The following is a 26,409-nucleotide window of genomic DNA, read 5'->3' as shown; positions in this document are numbered from 1 at the left end:
AATGAATATTTTCGTCAGTATTCACACAGGAAAAAGACAATGTTTTCGAGGAGAATACTGAGATTCAGGCTACTAGACTAGAAGGGCTTGAGGTTCATAAGGAGGAGGTGTTAGCAATTCTGGAAAGTGTGAAAATAGATAGTCCCCTGGGCCGGATGGGATTTATCCTAGGATTCTCTGGGAAGCTAGGGAGGAGATTGCTGAGCCTTTGGCTTTGATCTTTAAGTCATCTTTGTCTACAGGAATAGTGCCAGAAGACTGGAGGATAGCAAATGTTGTCCCCTTGTTCAAGAAGGGGAGTAGAGACAACCCCGGTAACTATAGACCAGTGAGCCTTACTTCTGTTGTGGGCAAAATCTTGGAAAGGTTTATAAGAGATAGGATGTATAATCATCTGGAAAGGAATAATTTGATTAGAGATAGTCAACACGGTTTTGTGAAGGGTAGGTCGTGCCTCACAAACCTTATTGAGTTTTTTGAGAAGGTGACCAAACAGGTGGATGAGGGTAAAGCAGTTGATGTGGTGTATATGGATTTCAGTAAAGCGTTTGATAAAGTTCCCCATGGTAGGCTACTGCAGAAAATACGGAGGCATGGGATTCAGGGTGATTTAGCAGTTTGGATCAGAAATTGGCTAGCTGGAAGAAGACAAAGGGTGGTGGTTGATGGGAAATGTTCAGGCTGGAGTCCAGTTACTAGTGGTGTGCCACAAGGATTTGTTTTGGGGCCACTGCTGTTTGTCATTTTTATAAATGACCTGGAGGAGGGCATAGAAGGATGGGTGAGTAAATTTGCAGATGACACTAAAGTCGGTGGAGTTGTGGACAGTGCGGAAGGATGTTACAAGTTACAGAGGGACATAGATAAGCTGCAGCGCTGGCTGAGAGGTGGCAAATGGAGTTTAATGCAGAAAAGTGTGAGGTGATTCATTTTGGAAGGAATAACAGGAAGACAGAGTACTGGGCTAATGGTAAGATTCTTGGCAGTGTGGATGAGCAGAGAGATATTGGTGTCCATGCACATAGATCCCTGAAAGTTGCCGCCCAGGTTGAGAGGATTGTTAAGAAGGTGTACGGTGTGTTAGCTTTTATTGGTAGAGGGATTGAGTTTCGGAGCCATGAGGTCATGTTGCAGCTGTACAAAACTCTGGTGCGGCCGCATTTGGAGTATTGCGTGCAATTCTGGTCGCCGCATTATAGGAAGGATGTGGAAGCATTGGAAAGGGTGCAGAGGAGATTTACCAGAATGTTGCCTGGTATGGAGGGAAGATCTTATGAGGGAAGGCTGAGGGACTTGAGGCTGTTTTCGTTAGAGAGAAGAAGGTTAAGAGGTGACTTAATTGAGGCATACAAGATGACCAGAGGATTGGATAGGGTGGACAGTGGAGCCATTTTCCTCGGATGATGGTGTCTAGCACGAGGGGACATAGCTTTAAATTGAGGGAAGATAGATATAAGACAGATGTCAGAGGTAGGTTCTTTACTCAGAGAGTAGTAAGGGCGTGGAATGCCTTGCCTGCAACAGTAGTGGACTCGCCAACACTAAGGGCATTCAAATGGTCATTGGATAGACATATGGACGATAAGGGAATAGTGTAGATGGGCATTAGAGTGGTTTCACAGGTCGGCGCAACATCGAGGGCCAAAGGGCCTGTACTGCGCTGTAATGTTCTATGTTCTATGTTCTATGTTGCAATCTTATATAACCTTCTTCACTATCCACTATGCCACCAATCTTGGTGTCATCTGCAAACTTACTAATCATGCTTCCTACATTCTCCTCCAAATCATTAATATATATAACAAATAACAATGGACCCAGCACCGATCCCTGACGCACACCGCTGGTCACAGGCCTCCAGTTTGAGAAACAATCCTCCACAGCCACCAAAGATACAATGATTTTCAGAGAACAGGTAGTATTGGGGAAGCAGGGGGGCTGCAGAAGGACTTTACAGGCTAGGCGAGTGAGCAAAGAAGTGGCAGATGGAATACAATGTGGAAAAGTGTGAGGTTATGTTCTTTGGTAGGAAGAATGGAGGCACAGAGTATGTTCTAAATGGGAAAAGGCATCGGAAATCAGAAGCATAAAAGGACTTAGGAGTCCTAGTTCAAGATTCACTTAAGGTTAATATGCAGGTTCAGTCGGCAGTTAGAAAGGCAAATGCAATGTGAGAATACAAGAGCAGGGATGTACTTCTGAGGCTATATAAGGCTCTGGTCAGACCCCATTTGGAGTATTTTGAGCAGTTTTGAGCTCTGTATCTAGGGCGGATGTCCTGGCCTTGGAAAGGGTCCAGAGGAGGTTCACGAGAGATCCCTGGAATGAAGAGCTTGTCAATATTAAGGAATGTGGTCTTTAATCGTTGGAGTTTAGAAGGATGAGGGGAGGATCTTAATGAAACTTACAGGATACTGAGAGGCCTGGATAGATATGGAACGGATGTTTCCACTTGTAGGAAAACTAGAACCAGAGGGCGCAGCCTCAGACTGAACGGACGATCCTTTAAGACAGAGATGAGGAGTAATTTCTTCAGCCAGAGGGTGGTAAATCTGTGGAACTGATTGCCGCAGAAGGCTGTGAAGGCCAAATCACTGAGTATAAGTCAGTGATAGATAGGTTCTTGATTAATATAGTGATCAGGGGTTATGGGGAGAAGGCAGGAGAATGGGGCGGGGGGGGGGGGGGGAAGGCAGAAGAATGGGGACGAGAAATGTATCAGCCATGATTGAACGGCAGAACAGACTTGATGGGCCGAATGGCCTATTTCTGCTCCTGTATCTTATGGTATTGTGGTCTTTTGGGAAAGTTTGCTTTCACCACATCTGTACCAAGCCACTTTCCCTTCACGCTGAAGCCCGCACTGGAGAAATCTCTTCCTCTTGACAAGTTCCTTCCCCAGAGTTTGCAGCCTAGCCAATCTCACCAGCTTGCATACTGTCTAAATTATAGGAGCTTCTCATTTCAACAGGTTTGTGTTGAACCTTGAACATTAGAAAGCTACTGAGGGCTGACTTTTCAACCCCTGCGCCTGGTGGAGAGGAGACGGCAGCATCTCAAATGGAGTGGCCATTGAATTTTTCAGCGGCATGGTGCAAAATGTCGCCTTACGATAAGCAACCAGAAGACAGCTGTCAATACAGAGGTTATCTATATCTGCTCTTTTTTCAAGAACAGAAAAGGAGTATTGAGCTGGATCAACATACAGATTTACTTATATTGACAGCAGAGAGAGGTGGACTGCCCAATTTTCCAATATGTATACTTCACCCGCACCCCCCCACCCCCTCCCCATTGGCCACATATTTGAAACGTCTACAGGTACGTGATTTGTTCCACAGTTTGAATGGAGCCATTTCAATGCCAGCAGCAATCAAGCTGAATGAAACAAAGCATTCACCGGAAATATTCTAAAAATGCAAAGAGTTCCCAGCAAAAATAATTGCATGGAATAAAAAGCAGCAGAATTGTTTGAAAATGGAGGAGAAAAGACTTTTCCACAAATCTGCTTCTGAACCTCTCCCCCTGCCCCCAGCCAGATTGAGACCCTGATTACGCCCTTCAATCGTCCCCCCCACCTCAGGTCTTCCCTACCCTTCCTGCCCTTGGGAAACTCTTGAACTTAGCTGGGTCAGTCTTTTGGGGGTGAGAGTTCCAAATGTCCTCAACCCTTTATAAGGAAATATGTTTCCTGATTTAACTCCTGAATACCCTACCTGTGATTTTAAGGTTGCATCCTCATAATCTTGATTATTCCACCCCACCAACAAGAGAAAATAATTCCTTTGTAACTACCGTAACAAATCTTCTTACCATTTTTAACACCTCGAGGAGATCACCCCTCAGACTCCTCTACTCAAGAGGTTAGGAGCCATTGTGCAGCCTGCCCTCATAATTTAGCTCTCCACACCTTGGTGTGGTTCTCGCGAATCAGCTGGGATATTCTTCAGGAAGCACGGTGCCCAAAATTCAATGCAATGCTCCAGGATAGGATCTGACAAAGACTGTATACCACTGAAGCATAAGCTCCCTCCACTGTGTATTGCAGTCCCATTGAGTTAAAGGCTAACCTTGCCTTCGCTTTTCTAAAAACAAATTGTACGAGTCTACTTTCTTTGTGTGCTTGGACCCCCAAATCTCCTCGCTACTTTACAGTTCCTAGTTTTTCGCCATTTGAAAGAAAATCAACCAAACCTTCTTGTGCCCAAAGTGGATGACCTTCTGTGTGCCCACGTTGAGGTCTATGTTCCATTCTTTTGTCCATTTACTGAGTCTGTCTGTGTCCCTTTGCAATTTCCTGTTCCCTTTACACTATTCACTTTCCCGTCTAACATTGTGTCACATGATTCAGTCAGTATGTCGGTGGCACAATGAAAATCCCCATCAGATTCTAGGTCAATTTCCCATTGGTTCCCTGCAGGGTTCCCTCCCTCTCATCATGCTCTTGGAGCATTTATCCCAGTGCCCATTTGCAATATTTTGCCCTCTCAGCCCATTTCTCCTTTGCGAGTAAGGTTAATTCTTGTTTTAAATGAAAAGCAGAGTTTACTTTATTGCAATGAAATGTAAGCATTGCAGCTGGCGAGGTATGTTGGAACATGACATCGGACACAGCCGTTTTCCATTTAAACATTTAATGATCTGAAAGCTAGTAAAGTCAATGGGAGTAAATCCTGCATCTCGACTTGAAACCATGCAGCTGGTTAGTTGTTGCAGGCGGCAAGGATAGGACATGGGGACTGTAACCATTTGCAGCACAGAAGCAGGCCAATAGGCGCACTGTGGTTGGGCTTGCCTTTTGCCAGAGTAATCCACATCAAACCCACTGTCCTGATCGCTCTCCATATCAGTTATCCCTTAAAAGGTGCAGTGCTCTCTGTCTCAACTATTCCCTATGGTTGTAAATGCGAATAAAAATATCTTTTTAAAAAACTATTCCTTCAGAAACGCATTCCAGGTTCCAATTGTGGTCGATTAGCTCATTTGGCTAGACGATTGGTTCACGATGCAGAGCAGTACCAACATCGTGGGTCCAATTCCTGTATCGGATGAGGTTATTCATAAGGCCCCGCCTTCTCAACCTTGTCCCTCGCCTGAGGTGTGGTGACCCTCTGGTTAAATCACCACCAGTGGCGACATTTACATTTACTTCCCTGTATGGCATCATTTCGTAAGCCCTGCCTCGTTTCATCACAATTTTGAATTGATAACACTGCGTCACTGAATCCCCACCCCAGATGCAGGAAATAGACTTCCCCTATTAGCTGTATAAAAGCCCTTCATCATTTTTAAATCGCCTCCTGACTTTCTCTGCTCCAGTGGCAGTAAGTCCAAGTATCTCAGTTCATTCCTTACAATTAAAATTTCTTATCCTTGATGTTGACAATGTGACATCATGGTGTAGATTCAGCTATCTGAGGATATTCCATTCTTAGGGAGTAGTGGGTGGTACAAATCACAGTGATTACATGAGGAGCCCCCTTTATCCATCATTTTATGCAGCAAAACATTGGCTGTTGCCTTGATGTGCACTAATCACCTGACCATTTTGGGTAGGTGCATACATGCTGTATTTACACAGCGCTTTTTAACATGATAAAACATCACACTTGGTCAAAGATAAAGACTTGAAGCAGTGTCTAAAAAGAGGGAAAAGAAGTAGAGAAATTGAGAATTTTAAGGAGCAAATTCCAAAGCTGAAGGTCCTGGCAGCTGGAAACACTGTCAGTAAGGACGGAGCAATTGAAGTTGTCGACACTCAAAAAGCCAGAATTAGAGGGATGCAGATATCTCAGAGACTTGTGCAGCCAGAGAAGGTGACAGACTTAGGGAGGGGACAAGGCTGTAGATGGGCTTGTGAAAGCGGGGATGAGAGTTTTAAAACCGAGGTGTTTCCTTTACCAAGAACCAATGTAGGTCAGGGGAGATGGCACAATGGGAGTTGATGCAAGTCAGTACATGGGCAGTGGAGCTTTGGACAACAAGGATAGAATTGGAGAGACCAGCCAGGAAGGTGTTGGAAAGGTCAAGACAAGATCCTGATGCAGTAACGCCCACCATGGTTTGCCCCCTCCCAAATGATAGTTTCATTGAAATTACTTTGTTTTTCAAAATAAAAATGCATCAATTAGTCGCTGCATTTAAGTGATAAAACTGAATCATCACATTTGTTGAATAAAATACTTCCATTTGGGAGAAAATTGGGATTGTTGCCCCAAAAAGCAAAGGGAAATTTAAGAGTAAAGGAATCCACTTAGTTATTCAGTTTAAAAAATGAGTTTCACATTTATTGTCAAGCCAGAGCGCAAGCCGAAGACCCATAATGCAAGGCACCCGTTTATTGGGAAAGTTGAGACAAAACATAAGATAAATTGGAAACAGGTAATTTCCAATTCCAGTTGGTTCAAAGCCTGAAGGCTGGAGGATGAAGGAGAGGATGAGGCAGATGAGGAGTTCTACAATCCTGCGGAAAAGAGTAAGAAACTGTTATAAGCCTCGATTTTTAACACAGTTGAGGATTTGGAGAGCATGTAGGGCAGTGCAGCTGGTATTTGGAGAGAACAAGAGAGGAAAGCTCAAAGGAACATTGACCCCAATAATATGAATTATATGGATTACATCCATTGCAAATCAAGATGCAACAGAGAGCATAGGGAAGGAGGTTTGCTCCTAGCAGAGAGATTGCGTTGGTTCTGGGGTACAAGAGAGATGTTGGAAGTAAGAGTTCTATGAAATATGCTTGTAATAACCCTCATGATATCCACAGGGCCAACCCAATTGATCTCCCTGTGGGGCTCATGGAATATGTGATCCCCCGCTGAGGGGTGGAGGCCTAGCAGCTGTGGCTTGTAAAACTAACGCTTAAAAGCCAGCCAAGATTGGGATCGCTAGTCCCAGCCAAGACCTATGTGCTATATGCTGCGTTGCGGCCTTTACTTTTGATTTAAGAATAAACCTTTGTTTGTATCACCTTCTTGGGTCTCCTAAAGACATTAAACTACGGATGGAATTAGGAACAGTATAAATGGGAATAATTGTAGACTGTTTGGCCTGTCAAGACTGCTCCACCATCCTGACCTTTGGCTTCAACTCCACAAGCCCGCCCACTCCCCTTATCACGTGATTCCCCAAGATATTATTGGCTTCGCCTTTTTTGAGAGATAAAAATTGTTGAAAGGGAAAGAAAGATCTGGGATTAATGAAAATAAAATTGCCTGCGGCAGCCTTACCAACAGAGAAAACCTGGGAGTTCCATTTGAGGTCAGTGGGACCAAAAGTTAGGAAGGACGAGGGATGGAATAACCAATGGTAAGAGGTCGTTTAGCAACAGAGATAAAAAAAACATTGCTGCAAGACTAATTTGGACACCTAAGGCCACAGCGTCAATGGCACCTAATTTGGATTTTTAAAATCATTTTACTCCAGCAGTTTTCATTCTACGATGTTCATTTCAGTATCTGCCAGAATTACTTCATAAATACCACAAGGATAGGTACAGATGAATTAAGGCCATTCGGCCCATCTAGTTTATACATTTACTAATCCCCACGTCACTGCGTTTGGCTGTATCTTTCAGAACTTTAACCGATAATCCCCACCCACTCACTACCCGCCCCAATGAAACTAAACTAATGAGCAAAAATATATGCCGAGTCTGTGAATAAAAAAGTGTACACAATTGTTCCAGTAATCACAGGAAGAAGATTCCAGCAAAAGAAACCTTAGTTACTGGAAGCTCAATTGTCGTAAGAAATTAATTACTAAAAGATGCAAAGGAAGGCCTCACAAGGCAGATTCTCTGGTGGACAGCACTGCAGCTTTTCATGAGGGAGCAGATCATTGCTGTGAGCAGGCAGACCTTTTATTATGCTGGACCACTTTTTAATTGGAAAATAGATGTCCTGTTCCGTGGTATTCCTATCAAACCAAATGCTAACCTCTGTGAGACACAGCTGCTTTCAGATACTTGGATCATAACAGGAAATCAAAACCTAAAAAAGGACAGTTTCTAATGGCTGGACGTCACAGTAAGCATCTGGTTTTTGTTTGGCTGCATAAGAAGGAGCTTTAGAGTTTCAATAATTATAATTCTCCTTTTTAGAATCAGGAGACCTTTAAAATGTACAGATAAGGAAGAGGAAAAAAAAACTACAATTGATGCAAACCACACAATATAACTTAGAACGTGCCCTTAATGAAAACAGAACTTTCTAGAACTTCAACGAAACTCTTCTTGGCTGAAGAGGCCACCTCCAGTGCATTTACAACTTTGAAATACTAGTCATGAAACAGTTTGAATCTCGCTATTAAAACACTGACACTTTAAAAAAAAGAAATCTGTCAGACTCATTGCTTATGAAGTGATTTTGCCTTTTTACAGTGCAACCTGTTGTTTTGTGAACATGCTGCCTGTACTCCAAGTAATAAATCAATACGCCATTGCATTGTGTCCATAGAAGGTGATTCAGGCAGACTTTCTGATCCAGTGCCTCATCACCTCAGGCACCCAGAATAGCTTGGATTAAATTTTATGACAAAGGTTATTCGATTCCTCTGACTGCTGCAGTCTTTGTGCAAGCTGTTTCACCCTGCATAACTCCAACTTGTCCAAAGATCAGTGGCCTGAATCTTACTCTACATTAACTCCCAATTCCCTCTCACGCCCTTTCCTTTCCCAACGTCCCTTTGCACGATAGCACAGTGGTTAGCACTGTTACTTCACAGTGCCAGGGACCCGGGTTCGATTCCCGGCTTGGGTCACTGTCTGTGCGGAGTCTGCACGTTCTCCCCGCGTCTGCGTGGCTTTCCTCCGGGTGCTCCGGTTTCCTCCCACAAGTCCCGAAAGACATGCTTGTTAAGGTGAATTGGACATTCTGACTTCTCCCTCAGTGTACCCCAACAGATGCCGGAATGTGACGACTAGGGGCTTTTCACAGTAACTTCATTGTAGTGTTAATGTGAGCCGACTTGTGACAATAAAGATTATTATTATTATTAACTCTGCACCATGGAATTGAATTCAAAATCCTCCTTCAACTTACAAATCTCCTTGGAGATGTCACACTGTTCTGTCCCTGCGTTCTGCTCTTTAATCTACTTGGCAACATACTCCCAGTTGTTATGAGTCTGATATTCTTTGCATCACTTACACTCCCAATCTATCATCTGCTGGAGAGCCTTCAGCCATTTGCATCCTAGGCTCTGGAAGTCTCTCCCTAAGATTCCTCCCTGTCGCCACACCCACAAAAGCCTCCTGAGTGCTTACCTCTCTGACAGTCATGACTAGTGTTTTAACCCCCTCACTCTACGACTGTTTGCCGCCAATTTTCATCTTTGTAAAGGATCTTCAAATGTGCATTACATTAAAGGGAAGTTGTTCGTGATAATGCAAATGGTCACATTTTATTCTTCAAATGTGCAAACCAGCACCATCCCAAAGTGCCAGAGCAGATTTTTCAAACAATTCAACACAGAGCCACTGTGCCTGTAAAATTATTTGACTCCTGCCAAAAATATTTCCAAGCTTTTAACATCGGTGGCAAAACTAAACTCGTTGCTCTGTGTGGTGAAGTTTTATCTTCACAGTTCTGAACGTATAAACCTCTACATTGGGAGCAGAAAGGGGCATGTGACTCCTTCCCCATGATTTACCCTCAATTAAAATAAACAGGCAGTAATGATGGGGGGGGGGGGGGGGGGAGGAGAGCTTCCCATCTGAAGTTCTGGCAATTGGCTACATTCTAGCCTCCAAATGTCAAGGTTCCTGGTTCATAGATGATGTGGAGATGCCGGCGTTGGATTGGGGTGAGAACAGTAAGAAGTCTTACAACACCTGGTTAAAGTCCAACTGGTTTGTTTCAAATCACTAGCTTTCGGAGCACTGCTCCTTCCTCTTCATTCCCCTGAGGAAGGAGCAGCGCTCCAAAAGCTAGTGATTTGAAACAAACCTGTTGGACTTTAACCAGGTATTGTAAGACTTCTTACCATAGAACATACAATGCAGAAGGAGGCCATTCAGCCCATCAAGTCTGCACCGACCCACTTAAGCCCTCACTTCCACCCTATCCCCGTAACCCAATAACCCCTCCTAACCTTTTTGGTCACTAAGGGCAATGTATCATGGCCAATCCACCTAACCTGCACGTCTTTGGACTGTGGGAGGAAACTGGAGCATCCGGAGGAAACCCACGCAGACACGGGGAGAACGTGCAAACTCCGCACAGACAGTGACCCAGAGGGGAATTGAACCTGGGGCCCTGGTGCTGTGAAGCCACAGTGCTATCCACTTCTGCTACCATGCTGCCCTGCAGCATATTTAGGCCCCATACGGCCTTGAATAGCCACGTGTTTCTCGGCACTGCGAGTGCTGGGGACACGCGGCTAAACGCGCTCGCTAGGAGACTTTATTTCCTTTTGGGAAGATCGCTCCCATTGTGTTCAGTTTTGGTCTCCATATCTGAGGAAGGATACTCTTGCTCTGGAGGGATTGCAGCGAAGGTTTACCAGAATTATTCCTGGGATGGTGGGACTGACGTATGACGAGAGATTGAGTTGGTTCGAATTACCATCTCTGGAGTTTAGGAGAATGAATGGGAATCGGACCTGGGACCCTGGCGCTGTGAAGCCACAATGCTAGCCACGTGTGCTACCATGCTGCCCATATATGTTCAAGCTGCACTCCAGGGTTTGAGCACAGAAAGCAAGGCTGAATTCCAGTGCATTACTCTCTACAGCTGCGTTGTTGGATGTCCTGTCCATCAGTTGAGTCATTAAACCAAGATCCCATCTGTTTGCTCGTGTGGGTTTAAAAGATCAGGAGGTGGTGTTTCCCACCTGGCTACCTGAGCAGTCAGCGGGGAACACATCCTTGCTGATCATGGCTGCCCAACAGTCATTTAACCATCCAAAGATCCAATCTGATTGACGAGCAGCTCTGCAGTCCCAGCCGCCCCAGTGACAGCAATAGCCAGGACTGGGAGTACAAGCAGTCCCAGATTCGAAGTCACCGAGTACTGAACCAGGTAAGTGCGAGGGTTCTCACAACGGGGAGCGAAGATGAGGCCTGTGGATGGTGGGGAGGAGTCTTGATGGAGAGGCCAGAAGGGAGCGAGCAACCTTGGAGGGCAGACCTTGTGGGAGCCAGAGGCCCAAGCTGAGTGACCTGCCAGGCTTCCCTACCCCCTGAACTCCTTCCGACAGACTCAAAATTGAGGCTCAATAGAAAGTTAGCCAATAATTGGGGTGAGGGCAAATGAGTTGTTCCAGGCCTCATCGACAACTCCAGTCCCCTGTAAAGTTTTGTACAGGTAGAGGTTAGGTGGGAAGGCCACCTGACGTATTTTATGAGACATGCTATATGCAAACCCGTCAGCGGCGAACTGGAAAATGATGCCCCATGTAGTGTTTTGAAGAAAAGCAGGATAGATATACCTCGTGCTCTGCCCAATGTTTGTTCCTGAATTAACATCACAAAAAACTAGAACCCAAGGGCACAGCCTCAGACTGGAGGGACGATCCTTTAAAACTGAGATGAGGAGTAATCTCGTCAGCCAGAGGGTGGTGAATCTGTGGAACTCCCTGCTGCAGAAGGCTATGGAGGCCAAATCACTGCTGGATTCTTCCACCCGCCCGTCACAAGATCGCCACAGGCGGGACGCGGACCATGGAAAAGTCCATTGACCTCGGGCGGGATTCTCCGGTCGCCAGGCAGGCGCGGCCGGAGAATCCTGCACCGGATGTCTTTAAGACAGAGATAGATAGGTTCCTGATTAATAAGTGGATCAAGGGTTATAGGGAGAAGGCAGGAGAATGGGGTTGAGAAACATATCATCCATGATCATATGGCGGATCATATTCCATAGGCCGAATGGCCTAATTTTGCTCCTATGTCTTATGGTCTTAAAACAGGTTGTCTGGTCATTATCACATTGCTGTGTGTGGGATCTTGCTTTGCACAAATTGGTTGTCGTGTTTTCTACATTACAACAGTGACCACACTTCAACTATTACTGCATTGGTTGTAAAGCACTTTGAGAGGTCCGGGTTCACGGAAATAAATGCAACTCTGTCTTTCTTCAATGTGGTTCTTTGCACAGAGCGCTCTATATGCATGTTGAAGGTGAAAATATGCTCCAGGATTTTACGATTGAATTTCCATTTTCTGTGTCTTTTAAACTGACCCTTCTTTTCATCTAGGCAATAATTGTGGTTCAGGGCTCAACATTCGCTTTGTACAACTTTTTGCCTGCACTGTGTTTGAACCTTGGAATTGGGAGGATCGCCACAAGATTCCTTTAAACATCCCATTGCAGACGTCAACAGGCCCATGCTGTCGGGCTGGTTCAACATAAAGGTAAGCGCGCCCGAAGCTGCCATGATGCGTGCCATTTCGGAACACCCAAAACAATTTTGCTTGCGGTTGCTACACATTGACCTGAGTAAAAGAGTGATGTTGGTGCTATTCCTCCATGTTCAGTGTCTCGTTAAGTGTCCTCAGGTGGAGAACCAGGAGATCCCAAATGGTAAAAGAAGCAATGGCGGCATGATTAAAATCGTGTTTTTCTCAGTAAATGGTTAGGATCTGGAAGGCACCGCTTTAGAGTGTGGGGGAGGAGGGTTCAATTGTGACTTTCAAAAGAGAATTGGATAATTATCTGGAGAGGAGGGATTTGCTGGGCTGAGCGTGATGAGGTGTGTTACTCTTGAAAACTGTGCACGCAATGGGCGCGATTCGCCGGAAAGATTTCCAAGTGTGGTAGCTGCGGGAAGTGCCATGTGCTTCCCGGCCCTCAGCCTGGTGAGTCCGGCAATGCAACACAATGTTAATTGGTCCACTTAACGAGGCCCTACGGACTTAATACTGCCAATGAAGGCTCGCCAGTGGCCGGCACTGCGGCACAGTGGTTAGCACTGCTGCCTAACGGCGCTGAGGACCCGGTTTCGATCCCTGCCCCGGGTCACTGTCCATGGGGAGTTTGCACATTCTCCCCGTGTCTGTGTGAGTCTCACCCCCACAACCCAGAGATATGCATTGTAGGTGGATAGGCCACGCTAAATTGCCCCTTAATTGGACAAAAGAATTGGGTACTCTAAATTTATTTTGAAAGAAGATAAAGGAAAAAACAGCACTTGCACAGCCATCCCCAGTCAGCTCGCAGCCGTGGAGCCGAGACGACCAGCCCCAAGATTTGGAGACGCGGACCTGGGGGGGCTCCAAGAGGCAGTGGAGGCCAGGAGGGATCATCTGGTCCTCCGAGGGTCCCGGAGGGTGAGCCAAAGGGGAGCCAGTGCCACTCGGGGTGAAGTGGCAGCGATTGACAGCTCGGGAAGCGTGACCAGGAGACTGGAACAGGTTTATCCGAACCTGCTGCAGATGATAAGGTGCCGCCGGGACATTCGGAGGGTGACACTCCAGCAGGTCCATAGCCGATTGGACGTGTCCCAGAGGCTACAGGCACAGGAGATGTCACCAGCAATCCGTGGCACCGAGGCCAACACTGCTAGGGTGGCGACCAGTGGAGAGCCTGGTGCATGATGTCAGCAGCATTAGTGGTGGTGTTCAAGGTGTGTCTCAGTTGGTGACGGCCATGGCTAAAGGTCTTGGCAGACTGTCTGACTCACTGGGGGATGTAACCCAGTACCAGGCTGACCTTAATGAAGCGCTGGGGGACATTTCCCGCTGTCAGATGGGACTGACCGATGTGCTGCGGCGCTTGTCCCAGTTGCGGGTGGGCATTGCCGAGACGCATGGCCCAACCACGGAGGAGCAACGCCGAGGGTGTCGACACAATGGTGCAGACCATGGGGAGCAGCTAGGGCTGGCAGGGCCAGATGATGCAGGGGTAGCCAGGGCTCAATCCAACTGTCCCTCCGCCCCGAGATGAAGCCCAGGACCCAATGGATATTGAGCGGGAGGAGGGGGAGTTGGGTGGCAACCTGGACCCATCCTATGGACTGGCGATGGTGCCAACACTCTGATGAGGCCGTGTCTCGCAGTCAGCACCCGGAAGGGTGACACGGCTCTGCATGTGCTGCCGTCAAGTATGCCAGGGCCATCTGGCCCAGAGCCCCCAGAGGACACCCGCCAGAGGTATCGAAGGCCAAGGGACGAGGTAAGCAGCTGGCTGCCTCCACCCTCTGATGTGCTTCGTGGGGATACACCTGGAAGCAGCGATAGAGCAAGGAAGGCCAAGCATGTCGAGGATCACTGAGAGGGCAGTGGGGGGGGGGGGGGGGGGGTAAGGCGTGGGATGTACACTGGGGGGGTGCATTGTGGGAGAGGGGGGAGGGTGGGATAGTGGGGCAGCAGCATCATACCACTTGTACGAGGAAGATTAAAATGCCCTCACCACAACCTCTGGCTCTTTGTTCCACGATGCAAGCTGACCCCCAATCTCAAGTCCCATCTCCCCAGACATGGACCACCACCCCCCGCAGCAGCCCACCCGCCAGGTTCACCTTTTGCAAAAGGAGTACTAATCACCGTCAGGGGAGGTGACTGTTGAGGAGGCCACTGGATTGCGGGAGGCCTTTGGATATGGGGTGGCTCCCGTTAATTGTATGGAAATAGGGCTTAAGTGGTGATAATTGATTTCTCGCCTCGGTTTCCAATTTCACCTATGGTTGCATCACAAACGGTTTAGTGCCGGGCGCGGTTTTTGGCCTCTCCCGCTATTCCCCAGCCTTGTTGCACTCTCGCTGGGGCGAAATGATGCCAGAGAATCGCGCCCACAGGAAAGGCCCCTCTTCTGCACTATGTCTATTCTATGACCAAAAATTGATTAGTGAGCGCGAGCTAAGTGGGAGGAAAGAGCGGGATTCCGTCATCCTGAGGCTAAGTGTTGACGCCGTCGGATACGCCGTCGCATTTCTCGACGGCGTCAACACGGCCTCAGGATCAGCAATTCTGCCCCCTACAGGGGGCCAGCATGGCACTGGCGCGATCCACGCCGCTCCAGCTACTGATCCTGGTGTGAACGGGCACCGCGGGGTCTGCGCATGCACAGTGGCACCGGCGCAAACGCACGCATGCAGTGGCTCCCTTCTCCGTGCCGGCCCCGACGCAACATGGTGCAGGGCTACAGGGGCCGGCGTGGAAGAAAGGAGGCCCCCAGCCAGAGAGGCTGGCCCGCCAATCGGTGGGCCCCGATCGCGGGCCAGGCCACATCGGAGGCCCTCCCCGGGGTAGGACCCCCCCCTCCCCCCACAGGCCGCCCCCGGACCCTTCCACGCCGAGGTCCCGCTGTCTGAGAGCAGGTGTGAATGGCGCCAGCGGGACTCCGTTTTTTTACGACGGCCGCTCGCCCCATTCTGGGCCGAGAATCAGTGGGGGGGGGGCAGGGTAGAGCGGCCCCCGACTGGCGCCGCGCCAACCATGCCAGCGCCAACGGCGCCGATTCTACGTTCTGCGGAGAATCGCGTTCCGGCGTCGGGGTGGCGTGTCGCGATTCTAGCCGGTCGTGAGGATTCTCCAGCCCGGTCCCGGGCTGAGAGAATCCCGCCCAAAATGTCTGTATCTTGCTTGTTGAGGCCTTGTTAAAGATCCTTAAGTATGAACTCATTCAGTATTCCACAGCTGTACATTCAAGTTGAAAAGTCAGCATTTTATTCTAGGTCAGACCTGGCATTAGTAATTTCAATGAAGTAATGCAAGTTGGAGCATTATTCCAAAAATAAAAAGCAGTTTCTGTCTGAGAGTATCGATGCAATGTTTATTCACACCTATATCGCTGGAGAGAGTCAGAATAAGGAATGCTGGAAATGCGAAAGGTGCTGCGGATCCACCTGCTTATCAGATCTATTGCTACAGAGTGGGTTCCCTGGGCACCGTGGGTGAGGAAGCTCAGACTCTGCAGAGATGTACATCAGATGTGATTCTTGCTCGGAGAAGACCCACAATGACAATCAACCAGCTGCAATGCACTGCCATTGAGAATTGCCATAAATCAACCTCCCAGTCACAGAGTCGGCCAATTTTGAAAATTATGTTTGCTTTCCTGGGACACAGGCCGGAATTCTCTGCTACCGGGATTCTCTGTTCCCGCCGGCAGTGCACCCCCGCCCGTTGGTTTCCCGGCGGCATGGGGTGGCTACAATGGGAAATTCCATCGACAAGCGGCGGGAACAGAGGATCCCGCTACCAGCGAATGGAGCACCGCTGAGAAACACACGCCTGGGGCACCGGAGAACCAGCCCAATGATTGAAGAACAGATTGGGAGACATATTGAAATTCTGCTGCATTGTGCAATAGAGTTGGTGTATATGTTGCCACTTGTGTGTGTGGTAACCCTCTCTGTGCTGGTTGTCTGCAAGCCTGATTATCAATAACTGAGCTAGAAGCACTGGTGGAGGGAGAGCTGCATAGTTATCTGTTGAACTAGATATGGTACAGAGAGCCTGCCTGTCACTAATCTCAATGTATCTCTATCAGTTCTAGTCACTCTAATGCTCTCAGGAGTTACAGAATTGCCACTTGTGCTGCTTCATGCTGCTGCTGGAGGACATCTCCTCATAGTGTCCACTGACCTGTCAAAGCATTGAATGGTGAGGAAGGTCTTGAATCCCTCTTGTTGCATTAAAATTCCGTTAGCTGTTAATACTGGTTATCCAGCTCCTTAAAGGATGAATACAGCTGCATCATGGTTAGCATTGATGAAAAAGGAACAGCCAATGACACATTTACCAGGATTTTACTGGCCCCAGGCGGGTGAGGGTAAAATTGTAGAGTCAGCAACCCCCCCCACCGTTCTGACCCTTCCGCTCACGCATCTTACCAGCGGTGGGACCAGATGTGGATCAACAGACTGCTCCATGGAAGTGGGCTGCTCATTGGCATGACAAAGACCTAATTAGAGGACAATTTACAGGGCCGTCACACTTTGCTCATTGTGGAGTGCCTCGTGCCTCGTGGGGGGCTAAATAGATGTGACCACCCTGCACAGGGAGGGGCTTGATGGCCCCAAGAGTGGGCAGGGAAGGCAACTGCCACAGCCCCAACTATCCCCCCGGTAGAGTTTCTGCTCTTGGGACACTGAATAATTTGCATTTCTTTGAAAACTTCCTGACCCTAGCCCCCAAGGCCTCCTGCCTGCCTCAGTAGCACCCACTTCTCCCAATGGCACTGTCGAGGTTTCAGAGCTGCTCTCTGATTGGGCCAGCAGCGTTAGGAGCCATCTGCAATTGGATGCTGAGGCCCACAGGTGGCCTATTAGGAGGTTGCCTGTGGTAACAGATCCGAGCCAGTGATGCTAAGTGAAGGCTCGGGATCACTGTTCACCCTAAGGTTGGGGTCCGGCAATAACATTCAGACCATCATTTCTAGAAACCTAAATTCTGATCCAATCCTGCCATAAATTTATTATCAATGATTTTAAAAACGGCATCGTTCATTTTAGCTTAAATGAAATAAATGACAGGCCTTTGGTAACTCGTAGTCAGAAAATCAATATAACTCCTAGTGCCGCTTGCGATCAACGCAACATAAGTGTAACCCTCCCATAAGAAATAACAGAAGGTTTGTTGGCATTTCTTACATGTGCAGATCTATCTGTGATGGTCCCAGAGAAGCTGTGCTGACTCTGAACTCCTGATGTGGCAGGAACACTTTCAAACTGCCTGCAGTCCATTACCCTTTCTGCAGCTGTGCTATTGTGAGTATTCTGCGCAACAGTAGGAGTGGGGAACTGGCACCAGCGATCTGGGATCCTCCCTTTATTTGGCAAGTGAGTGGGTCAAAAGGTTTGAAAGTGCTCAAGGCTTTTCCATTTGATGTGCTTGGGTTCATTCACTGCACAATGTCCAACATCAATTGGCACTTGTGTTGCCAACCCTCCGGGGTGAACCAGAGGTCACCAGGAAGAAAGGAGCCATGAGCATCCCGAGGAGAATCGCTCACCCCGATATTGTGGAAAATTATTTATTTTTCTTTGTTTTTAGAATCATTTTGGGCCAGTCCAAGGCATACTCATTTCCAAGACAGGAAGGACACAGGTTTAAGCTCCTGTGACAGTACCTAGCACAGTGGTTAGCACTGTTGCTTCACAGCGCCAGGATCCCAGGTTCGATTCCCGGCTTGGGTCACTGTCTGTGCGGAGTTTGCACGTTCTCCCTGTGTCTGCGTGGGTTTGCTCCGGTTTTCTCCCACAAGTCCCGAAAGACGTGCTCTTAGGTAAATTGGACATTCTGAATTCTCCCTCTGTGTACCCGAACAGGTGCTATTGTGTGTGCCGAAACAGGTGCCGAAATGTGACGACTAGGGGCTTTTCACAGTAACTTCAGTGCAGTGTTAATGTGAGCCGACTTGTGACAATAATAAAGATTATTATTATTTTGATTTATGCAGTGCATGACAGAGGAAATGTCGCATAGACAGATGAGCTGCCTCACAGATGAGATATTTAAAAAACATAAATTTAGAGACCCAATTCATTTTTTACAATTAAGGGGCAATTTAGTGTGGCCAAACCACCTACCCAGCACATCTTTTTGGGTTGTGGGAGTGAAAACCACGCAAACACGGGGAAAATGTACAAACTCCACCCAGACAGTGACACAGGGCCGGGATCAAACCTGGGACCTTGGCGCCGTGAGGCAGCAGTGCTAACCACTGCGCCACAGTGCTGCCAGATGAGATGTTAAACCTAAACTCTGTCTGCCTGATGTAAAATATGCCTCAGCAGTATTTGGAGAAGGACAGTGGGTTTTCAGGTGCCAACATTCACCCCTGAAGCAACCACTATCACAAAGAGAGCATAGCTGGTCCTCCATCTCATTGCATGTGTTTGAGATGCAAATTGGCTGCCACATTTACATACTTCAATTCGTTGGCTATGAGGTGCTTTTGAAAACCCTGAGGATGTGACAGAACTGCATAAATGCAGATTCTTTTTTGGGACGGCACGGTGAAGCAGTGGTTAGCACTGCGGCCTTACGGCACAGGGCGCCGGGTCAGTGTGGAGTTTGTACATTCTTCCCGTGTCTGCGTGGGTCTCACCCCCACAACCCAAAGTTGTGCAGGCTAGGTGAATTGGCCACTAAATTGCCCCTTAATTGGAAAAGAAGAATTTGGTACTCTAAATTTATTTAAAATAAATAAATGCAGATTCTTTATAATTTGTACTATTACTTAATGCTACTTAACAACTCAGCATAAACCATGATGACTTATTATTAATATTATTATTACTAAATTGCATATAAGCCAGCGCAACAGTAATTCTGGGAGGTCGTTTACCTCATTTGATCCAGTGAATGCGATTTTGTCGATGTCCATGTGAGAGGCTATTGCTGCCCCAGCCGTCACGCCAAACCCAGGCACAATATTGACCACGCCCGGAGGAAACCCAACCTGTGAAAGTAGGATGAGATAAAACGAGTTAAAAAGAAAACTGCCTGGAAACAAACAGGGACTTTGAGAGACACTTACGTCATCGTTGAAAGTCAAAAAATATCGCGATAAAAAGAACACACCTCTTTGATGAGTTCTCCCATGTAGAGGGCAGTCAGGGGCGTTTGCTCTGCCGGTTTGATGACGACTGTGTTTCCACAGCACAAGGCTGGAACTATCTTCCAGGCAAACATGAGGAGAGGAAAGTTCCACTGCAGGTAGATGAAGGACAGAAGGATAATTAAAAAGGGAGGAAACGAATCACGTTCAGGTGACACAACTTCAAAACTCATTAAAAAAGCCAACTGCTCACAAGCTGTTTGCACATTTACTCGCACTATTGATGCACTCACATTAAACTAACTTTCCGTATTTAAGCCTGTAGATCACTACTGATGACCAACATCTATCAGGATCTTATGACGGTTCATCTGTCTCTATTTAAAACAGGCATTCACCCATTTATTTTAGTACTTCCATTAAAATAATGGACAAACAAGTGGGCTTTAGTGTTGATCTACCAATAGCATTAACAATAATTTCTACGCCATAGTTTGGAAGAAGCAACAGCTCCTTTGTGTTGTACGTCCTTCAGGATCATATTTTCAAGGTTTATACTGACTTGGTTCCTGTACTTCCTTCTCACCAAATTTCATTTTTTTTTCTCACAATTTCCATGATTTCTCAGCGAGGGAGGGGGAACCCAGATTGAATAATTTTATGGTGTATTTTACTTCAGCTTTGTTTATGCTTTTGGTAACCCTGATCAACAGTAAAATCCAGACACACTGTGAACGCTTTTAGATTGTAGACATAATTAGAGGCTTTGACAGAAAACGATGTTTACTGATTTAAACCTTGACATCTCAGTTGGCGTGATTAATGAACAAATATTTAATGTGCATTTTCCTTCCCGTTTTGAGGCCTCCCTGCAGCCGAATGGCAGCCTAACTCCCATGCCCCCCCCCTCCCCCCAACTATCCGCCTTTGAACCGACTGCTAAGAGATGAACAATAGTTTCCTGGGGATAGCATGCCCCTTTCGCTGATGTGACCTCACTTCCTGTGCGCAAGTGCATTGCATTTGCTTAGATCGTTTCCCAGCAACACGACATAGACAAGGAACTCAGTGATCTGAGGTGTTATGTGGCTCATCGCTTGAAGGTGCTCTTCATTGACATCTTTGATCAAGGTATTAGATCTACTCATTGTTTTTTGCTGTGTCTGTGTTCTTGGCCCAATCAAATCCCACTCCAGTACTTGAGCACAAAAATCAAGGCTGACATTCCAGTGCAGTACTGAAGGAGGTCTGCACTGTCAGTGGTGCCACCTTTTGGTTAACAGCAGGAGACCCGCCTGCCCTCTTAAGTGGCTGTGAAAGATCCCACAGTACTGTTTCAAAGAAGAGCAGGGGAGCTACCAACGTCCTAGCCAAAATTTATCCACAATCAACATCATAAAAAACGGTTTTCCGATTGTTATCACATTGCTGTTTGGGGGAGTTCACTGTGTGCAAATTTGCCGCCACATTTCCTACATCGCAACAGTAGCTACTCTCAGAACTTTGACTGTTAAGTCCTTTGAGATGTCGGGTGGTGGTGAAAGGCTTTATATAAAAGCACGTTTCTCCTTCTACCCATGCAGCTTGTTTACACAAGATTCTTGCGTGTCTGGACATCAGCTATTTTACTTACATTACATAAATCACACTGTGTGCCAGTCACTCCCCTATAAGTACAGTCGCATCAAAATAGATAACAATTTATTTAGAGTGCCCAATTAATTTTTTCCAATTAAGGGGCAATTTAGCGTGGCCAATCCACCTAGCCTGCACATCTTTGGGTTGTGGGGGCGAAACCCACGCAAACACAGGGAGAATGTGCAAACTCCACACAGACAGTGACTCAGAGCCGGGTTCGAACCTGGGACCTCGGCGCCGTGAGGCAGCAGGGCTAACCCACTGCGCCACCGTGTTGCCCCAAAATAGATAACAATTTTATACAACAATTATTTCCCACTCAAAAAGATCGATCAACATCCAAAAGTCATCTATGTAAAGTACGGGGCTGCTGTTTAATTTACTCGCAACTATGCAAGCTCGAAATCTGCCAACCAAATATCACCGCCCTTGCTTTCTAAATACAATAATTTATTTTATAGATCATCACCGGTATACTGAAATCTAACTGAAAGAGTCCGCCACAAGGGATTGAGCTTTACTGTTTAAACAGAACCCTTCACTGTATATCAAGGGACACTTTTCAATCTACATTACAAAGTGTACACTTCTTATCTACCTGTCGGTTGTGAACATCTACAAAGTTTTGTATGTTAAGTATAACATGATGCATCATTCAGAAGGTCCAACGCAGTTTTTCTCTCACTAATACACGTGGTAAATTAACTATGAATGTAGCCAAAGAAATAAGTTAAGCCTCTTTTACTGTTTGAAATGTGTGCTGCACCTTCTGTTCAATATGCTGGTCTTTATTTAAGGATTGCCAGCTGCAAATTATCCCTTCAGTCAGAGGTGATCAAACAATAAGATTAAAAATCGCTCTTCAGTTGTAGTCTGTGGTATTTCTAAGAACATAAACACCGACTGTTGATGAATAATACTCACAGGGATGATCTGTCCACACACCCCTATTGGCTCATGTCTTGTAAATGTGAAATAATCTCCATCTGTAACAGAGGTCTGCAATTACTCATCATTCCTGTTTGATTTGGCTGCATAAAAAAACATTAAATACTTCTGGGGCCACATTAATCAACTTGCACAGGAGAGAAAATATGTAGAGCATCTCTTACTGTCACTTTCTAATATTGACAAACGGACGCAGATTTGGTAAAAACAAATTCAAGCAAGTCCTTAAAGTGGATAAAACTGTTCGGTAAAATAATCCCCGTTTCAAAAAGGGACAAATTGGTTGCCACCGTGCTTTTAACATCATTAATGCAAACCAAAGGAACAATACCTCATCTTCCGATTGGGACCTTTACAGCCTTCGTGACTAAACATTGAGTTCAACAAGTTCAAACCATGAACTCTGTCCTCCATTTTGATTTTTTTCCAGCCCCTTCCTCCTCCCCCATGGCCGGTCTGTAATTTTTTCTCATATTATGTTTTCAGAAGGTGCTGATCCTTGTTCTGCTGTTTATACATTCCGCTATCTGACCTTTTTATGCCACTATTAACACCTGCCTTGGTCTTTAACACTATCATTAACACTCCCTTTGTCGTGTCCATGACATCTGTCAAATAATCTCCCCATATCTGCAATTTATCCCTGATCTTCTATTTTCCTCCATTTGTCCCACCCCCATCCTTCAACAGCATAAAACCCATCACATTTCTACCACTCGTCAGCTCTTAAGAAGTCATACAGACTCAAAACAAAACTCTGTTCTCTCTTGACAATTGCTGCTGGACCTGCTGGGTTTTCCCAGCATTCCCTGTTTCTATTTCAGATTTCCCGCATCTGCAGAACTTTGCTTTTATCATTGTTTTATGTATGTTTCAACAATTTGATTCTTTAATAAAGCACACTTTTCACAATGCTTTTCTATTTCAGATGTCCCTAACCTACTTTCCTTCCTTGCAGTTGAATAAAATCCATTACTTTCCCCTTCCACCTGGGAGAGAAGTGAGTTGAGGCGCAAACTACCCATTCAAATCCTAATACCAGCCTTCAACCGGCCACCAGGCGAAGCAGCCCATGCTCATTGAAACATATAAGATCCTGAAGGAACTTGACAGCGTTGTCACTGACAGGTTGCTTTCCCTGGCTGGGGAATCTAGAACATGGGGAGGGGGGTGGGAAGGAAGGTTTCTGGAACAGGCCTAACTGGCCATATGATCTAGTGCTGCTTCTATTTCTTATTACAGTAAGAAGTCTAACAGCACCAGGATGAAGCCCAACAGATTTGTTTTGAATCACTAGCTTTCGGAGCACTGCTCCTTCCTCATTCACCTGAGGAAGGAGCAGTGCTCCGAAAGCTAGTCATTCGAAACAAACCTGTTGGACTTTAACCTGGTGTTGTAAGACTTCTTACTGTGCCCACCCTAGTCCCACGCCTGCATCTCCACATCATGGTTACCATCTATGTTGTGCTTTATGGATTATATAGTGGTATAATAATAACAATCTTGGGCGGGATTCTCTGCGAACCGGCGGAGCGGACCACTCCGACGCCGAGAAGTGTCGTGAACCACTCCGGTGTTGGGCCGCCCCAAAGGTGCAGAATCCTCCGCACCTTCAGGGGCTAGGCCGGCACCGGAGTGTTTGGCGCCATACCAGCTGGCATGGAAGGGCTTGGCACCACGCCAACCGGCGCCGAAGCGCCTCCGCCAACTGGCGCGAGTTGGCGCATGCGCAGGAGGACCAGTGTGTACTGGCGTCATCCCAGCGCATGCGCAGGGGGGTTCTTCTCCGCACCGGCCATGGCGGAGGTTGACAGCGGCCGGTGCGGATGGAAAGAGTGCCCCCACGGCACAGGCCGTGGCCCGCAGATCGGTGGGCCCCGATCGCGGGCCAGGCCACCGTGGGGGCACCCCCCGGGGACAGATTCCCCCATGCCCCGCCCCCCAAGGACTCTGCAGGCCGCCCGTGGAATCAGGTCCTGCCAGTAATGACCTGTTGTGATTTACGCTGGTGGGACCCGCCGAAAATGGGCGGCCACTGGGCCCATCGCGGGTCGGAGAATCGCCGGGGGGGCCGCTATCAGCGGCCGCCGACCGGCGCAATTCCCGCCCCCTGCCAAATCCCCGGCGATGGAGAATTCTTCAGCCAGCGGGCGCGGCATTCACGCCGCCCCCCGGCGATTCTCCGACCCGGCGGGTGCTGAAATCCGTAATATAATAATCTTTATTGTCACAAGCAGGCTTACATTAACACTGCAATGAAGTTACTGTGAAAAAACCCTAGTCGCCACATTCCGGCGCCTGTTCGGGTACACGGAGGGTGACGTCAGAATGTCCAAATTACCTAACACCACGTCTTCCGGGACTCGTGGGAGGAAACAGGAGCGCCCGGAGGAAACCCACGCACACACGGGGAGAACGTGCAGTCTCCGCACAGACAGCGACCAAGCCAGGAATCAAACAGTGCTAACCATTGCTACCATGCCATCCCATTATGGATAGTGGGTCAATTATCTCTATAATAAGATATAGCTATCTGAAAATAGTAAACGCTCATCTATCCTTGTTACTCGAATGCATTTCAGCCACCCAGAACCTTGAAAGTGCAAAGGAGAGGTGCAAAATAAATGTACAATCATTTATTCTTCATCTTAAATTCAAATTGTGAGTGAGCCCCCAGCCATTGTCACTGCGCCAGGTTCAAAATCAGTCTGAGGTAAAGCTGTAAATAGCTTGACATTTTCTGAAGGTTAGATGCAGTTCTTGGAAAATGTGTCATTAGGAACTTTAAACAAAAATTTTAATAGTGGATGCACAGGCACAAATAACAGCATGGAGTCAAAGATCGACTAAATGACAACCCCATGAAATACTATTTATTTGTAAAACAGCCAAGTTCCAAGCTGCGCAACACCCAGAAGTCACATTATTGCTGGTCACTCATACTCGGTGGAAGAATGTAGTCAAATGTTTGCATTTATCCAATTTCCAGAGAGTTTTTATTCTCAGTACAGTCAGCAGTCAGTGGAGTACACAAATCAGTTATTTCTGTGTGATGGTGCAAGAGGTGATCCTCAATTTGATTTGGTAGCAATCGAAGATGCTTACGAACTTTCACATTTTTTGTCACAGTTTTTAAAAAAGTATTTCATTGGTTGTAAAGTGCTTTGGGACATCCTGATGTTGTGAAAGGTGCTTTTATGAACGCAAGTCCCATCTTGCTCCAGTCTAGAAGGTTGTATTTCTATGAGGGATTACTAGATTGGCATGAAGTGCGGTAAGGCTGGCCTCTCTTTAACCCAGGGGCTTTTTGACTAATTGCAACATCCTCACTGCTGGTTGAGGCAGCTTAAGATCCTTTTAAGGTGCGCTTTAAATGTGGATTCTGGGAGCTGGCTCCTGCCATTCATGTGGTTAAGTCTGTGACCCAGAGCAAACCCACCAACCCTCTGCAAAATCAAAGATTCAAAGTAAGGCCTTCCTGCCCTTTAGGCTCAGCTGCTAAATTGAAAAACGAACTGACTCATCCGGATAACAGTATCTCCTATTTTAAAGCTTTCCTAAAAGCTTATTTCAGACATATTCCATATAATTTAAATTTTATGCCACATTTTAATGGCCTGGTTTGAGATAATCGTCAGTGTCCAAGGGTTAGTTCCACAAAGTGCTGTGAAGGATGGATTCTAATTCTCTTTAATTGTTTTGAACAAATGTTTTTTTTCCCCCACGGTTTCTGAACTAATAGCTAAACTGCTTGGTCTTTGTCTGGGAGGTATCAACAGAAGTCCATTTGATTGAGGTCTGCACATCCGATACCAATCTTAAGGTGCTTGAAGGAAGGTGCATAGGAAATGCTGTACAATGTTCCACAATTTTATCTCCACACTTGAACCGCTCTGCAAATGTGTAAAATGCACGTGCTCCTATCACTTGAGAACCAAGAAGATGTAAAGATAAGGCCGCTCCACTGGCAAGTTGGATACAAACAAATGCATTGCATGCTGCCCAGTAATGGACAGGATTTCTACTGAGACACTTTCCAACACGCAAATTAATTGGAAAAACAAGGGTAGAAACTATTTACATGAACAGTTACCAGCTGAACTAAATCTAAAAATAATTCTAGCATGAGCGGTATTGCATTAAATATAACCCAATTAGAACATTTCCAAAATATGTTTGAATTTTTAATGCCTCACTAGCTCATCTAATCCCAAATCATGACTAATTAGGAATACACTTGCGCTCTCAATTAATATACAGCAGCAATATCTTGAGTATCAAATGTTAACCACAGTTTTTTGTTAATTTAGTACGATGTTTTGAAGCAAGTGCAGCATTATAGAATCATAGAATCCCTACAGTGCAGAAGGAGGCCATT

At 46.6% G+C, this 26,409-nt stretch overlaps 1 protein-coding gene across 1 annotated transcript in view; it reads right to left on the bottom strand.

Annotated features, from left to right (window-relative positions):
• Positions 1–26,409, bottom strand: part of aldh1a2 (aldehyde dehydrogenase 1 family, member A2) — a 99,032-nt gene that overhangs the window by 19,902 nt on the left and 52,721 nt on the right. The window contains exons 5-7 of the mRNA XM_072470716.1: positions 22,008–22,069; positions 19,469–19,597; positions 19,233–19,346 (exon numbers count right to left, since the gene is read on the bottom strand). Coding sequence (XP_072326817.1) covers positions 19,233–19,346; positions 19,469–19,597; positions 22,008–22,069 — 305 coding nt within the window. The remainder of the gene's footprint in view (positions 1–19,232; positions 19,347–19,468; positions 19,598–22,007; positions 22,070–26,409) is intronic.

This window comes from Scyliorhinus torazame, chromosome 12, assembly GCF_047496885.1.
Source record: "Scyliorhinus torazame isolate Kashiwa2021f chromosome 12, sScyTor2.1, whole genome shotgun sequence".
Classification (NCBI taxonomy): domain Eukaryota; kingdom Metazoa; phylum Chordata; class Chondrichthyes; order Carcharhiniformes; family Scyliorhinidae; genus Scyliorhinus; species Scyliorhinus torazame.
The sequence above is the reverse complement of the archived record's forward strand: the minus strand, read 5'-3'. Positions and strand labels throughout refer to the sequence as shown.